The sequence below is a fragment of the Centruroides sculpturatus genome, unplaced genomic scaffold (genome assembly GCF_000671375.1).
Source record: "Centruroides sculpturatus isolate CEXI.00-Female unplaced genomic scaffold, Cexi_2.0 scaffold1193, whole genome shotgun sequence".
NCBI classification, from domain to species: Eukaryota; Metazoa; Arthropoda; class Arachnida; order Scorpiones; family Buthidae; genus Centruroides; species Centruroides sculpturatus.
In genome coordinates, this window is record NW_019385473.1 from 194,721 (window position 1) to 198,117 (window position 3,397).

Sequence of the window (3,397 nt, forward strand, 5' to 3'; positions counted from 1 at the left end):
GTAAGTAATCCTATAATTTTTTGTTTATAGCATAGTTTATACAGATTATTCCCAAAAAATTATACGTATTTTGGAAATGTTGAGTGGAATTAGTCTAGAATCGGTTAATTTTATAGAAGAAAACCTTTCAAACAGCCTTAGTCCGTAAAGTTCCCACCTATCGGGCTGCGATTGGCTCATGTATTTAATCGTTCCTACAACGTAATTTTCGGTTAGCGTGGAACGTATCTAAGCGTTATAGGGGGGTCTACTGTATTTAGTTTTGTTTTAATCTTTATTTCATTTTCAATATTTAATTATATTTTTATTTTTTTACAAAATAAAACTAATTACTGCACTCTAAGAACCTATAACTGGTGTGATATAAAAACAAACGATAAAGATCACCACAAACGTTTTCGAACTACTGTGAGTTCTTCCTCAGGTGTGAAAATGAATTACTGATGGGACAGAGTGAACCGTTAAAGGAAATTCTAGAAACAATTAGGTGTTACATGAGACGCATGTGTGTTCGTCTAGTTGACGCTCTGTTCCATCATTAGTTTACTTCAACAATAAACATACAAACAAACAATACAAACAAACAATAAACATGAAGTAACTAGTTATAAAATTTAATTAAATGATACTCTTTTGGTTTTCATACAGGTAACTAATGGAATGTTTGGCAAAACTTTTTGTAGATATTCTTATATAATTATATAAATTAAGATTTTAGATATGTCTAAACTATATTTCTTTATGTACAAATAAAAAAAGNCCCAATAACCTGGCATTTTCACAAACTCGGCTACCCTTCAGTCCACATTAGGCCGAGTTTTCGAGGCTCTACTGTATCATCATTATGTACTTTCACACACCTCAGAAACAAAACTATTTTTTCCCAGTGAAGCTGACCTATTATTAATAGCTTCTAATAAAAAGTAGACTTCACCAAAAAAAAAAGAGTTTTTTCCCTGAGGTATATGAAAGGAAGTAATGGAGACATTTATAGTGTTTTTTTCTATTTTTTAAATATTATTAAAAATTTATATGTATTTCATCCACAGCTATTTTCAACTGGATGCTAATATGCAGTACTAGCAGAGAGCTTGAAAAAGGAGGGGTTTATGTTGCCTAAATGCCATCACCATTCCAATACTTTGTAAATAATCAAAATCAATAATCAAAGTTCAGTAGCTTGTACAGTATTGGCATTAAGCAATATAGTATTTGATTAGTTAAACATTATTATTATATGTTCAGTCATCATACATGCATCTTGGTAGTAATTTTTTCAAAAAAGTGCATTCATTTTATCTTTTTTTTCATTTTGTTACTTATGTATTTATGGGGCAAATTAATTGTTATTTTGGGAGGTAGTAATCCCATGCTACAAAGTATTACTTAGCAGATGCAAATAAATAAAACTTTTTACTTATTTTAAATACTTTCAATGTATTTATGCATTATAGATTTTATATCAGAAGCAATAAACTAAATTATTGGTATTTGGGTGAAGAAACACCAATTAAATGATAATACCACTACAACCAATTTTAGTCTGTTAGACATCATTATATAGATAACGTGTTCTTAATAATAAAATTGTTTTATTAATTTATTTCCAAAATGAAAGTTGTGTTGCAGTGTTTTAGGTGATGGATTGGTCTGGAGGCAATGTTACAAATTCATTTTCTAAAATAAACCTTTATTATCATTCAAAAGAAATTTGTGGACTTTCTCAAATTTTTCTATAAAATATGATGGAACAGATTTGTAGGAAATTATATAAATAAAAATAATATTTCCTAAAAATTTGAGAGAAGAGAATACAAAATTCAACAACACTGCATATCAAAATACAAATGTTTCTACAAAGGCTTCATATAGGATACAACAATACCATAAAAAACAAAATTTCCCTTTTATTTACAAGGGTGAAATAGTTCATTGTTTTGCAAAAAACAAAAATGAAAATAAATTTTTCTTACCTTGCCCTAATACCAACATAGCAAAAACTGTTAATCTCATATTTCTAAGTGAGATATCTTGTTGACCATTTGGAAGAGGTTTATCCATACTCCACTTACTGAGCCAAACTCCTGAGCTAACCTTTATAAAATTATATTAAAATTAACATTTGAACAAAAACTCAATTAAGAACATGGCTGTAGAGTCAAAATCAGAGCAATTTTGTGCAGAGATAATAAAAATACCATTAACCATTTTAGTAGGTTATTATTATTAATACATTGAGCTTTTATGAAAGACTTTGGTTCATCATTACACTAGGCATTCTGTATAAGAATACACTTCACGAACACAATATTTTAGCATTTATCATTATAAACTAAACAAAAAATAAACGGAAAATTTTTAATGTAAATGATGTCCACTGACACAGATTTAAAAACTGATTGCTCAGTTTCTAAATAGAAAACTATTTATAAAGATTTAAGAGTTATATAGATAGGAAAAATTACTTTTTAAAAGTATAATAAATATTAATTAAAGCAAGCATTGACACACAAACAGGAGAGAACTCAAAGTATAGGCTACATATCTTTGGCAGTTTCAAGAAAAATCATGAAGGCACATGTCTGGAGTACAAAAAATACTTTACATTTTCTAAAGATGTTCTGGTGATTTTAGATAAAGGAAAGTTGCTTGATGAGTTTGTAACTAAGTTAAAATTGTACTCACTTTCAAATTCATATATTATATGAATATAAACATTTACTATAATTATTGTAGTAAATTCAATATTTGTAGTATATCAATCTTTTTACTGTCAAAAAGCAAATCTACATATAATTTTTGATAGTCTTATAAGACAAGTAAAATCCATTGTTAGTATTTGCCAAAGATTATTGGTCAAAGTACTGGAGAAATTATGTTTACATTTTCTGTATATCTGGATAAGTTTCTCACAAAAAGTGCAGTAGAGTCCTGCTAGTCCGAACTAATTGGGACAGAGCCCTGTTCAGCTTAGCCAAATAATTGAAATAATGCAGAAGCAAGCAGTAAAACAGATCTGGATTATATAGATCCAACACCATGAATGACTTATTTCTGTATTGTGTGTAAGTACAGTATAGATCTGCTGTTTTAATAGGCCATGTCAAACACTGATTTATTAATTTTGTACAGTATTAATACAGTACTACAATAAAATACAACTTTTTGTTGTGGAATTCTAAATCTTTTTGTACTATTAATACCATTTAAATTCAACTGGAAAATACAGAAAATGTATACAGTAGATCCCCCTATAAAACCGTTTCCTATAGTTATGATTCCTATAAAAATTGTGGCATTATCCGTAAACAACGGTAAAAATAACTCCTATAATACGTAAAACATCATCGGGCAGCCGAACTACTTACCCGCCGTCCGTAGCGCCACGCTACGGAGA

At 28.9% G+C, this 3,397-nt stretch overlaps 1 protein-coding gene across 1 annotated transcript in view; it reads right to left on the reverse strand.

Annotated features, from left to right (window-relative positions):
* Positions 1-3,397, reverse strand: part of LOC111639306 (multidrug resistance-associated protein 1-like) — a 106,323-nt gene that overhangs the window by 37,574 nt on the left and 65,352 nt on the right. Inside the window, exon 22 of the mRNA XM_023385161.1 lies at positions 1,974-2,100. Coding sequence (XP_023240929.1) covers positions 1,974-2,100 — 127 coding nt within the window. The remainder of the gene's footprint in view (positions 1-1,973; positions 2,101-3,397) is intronic.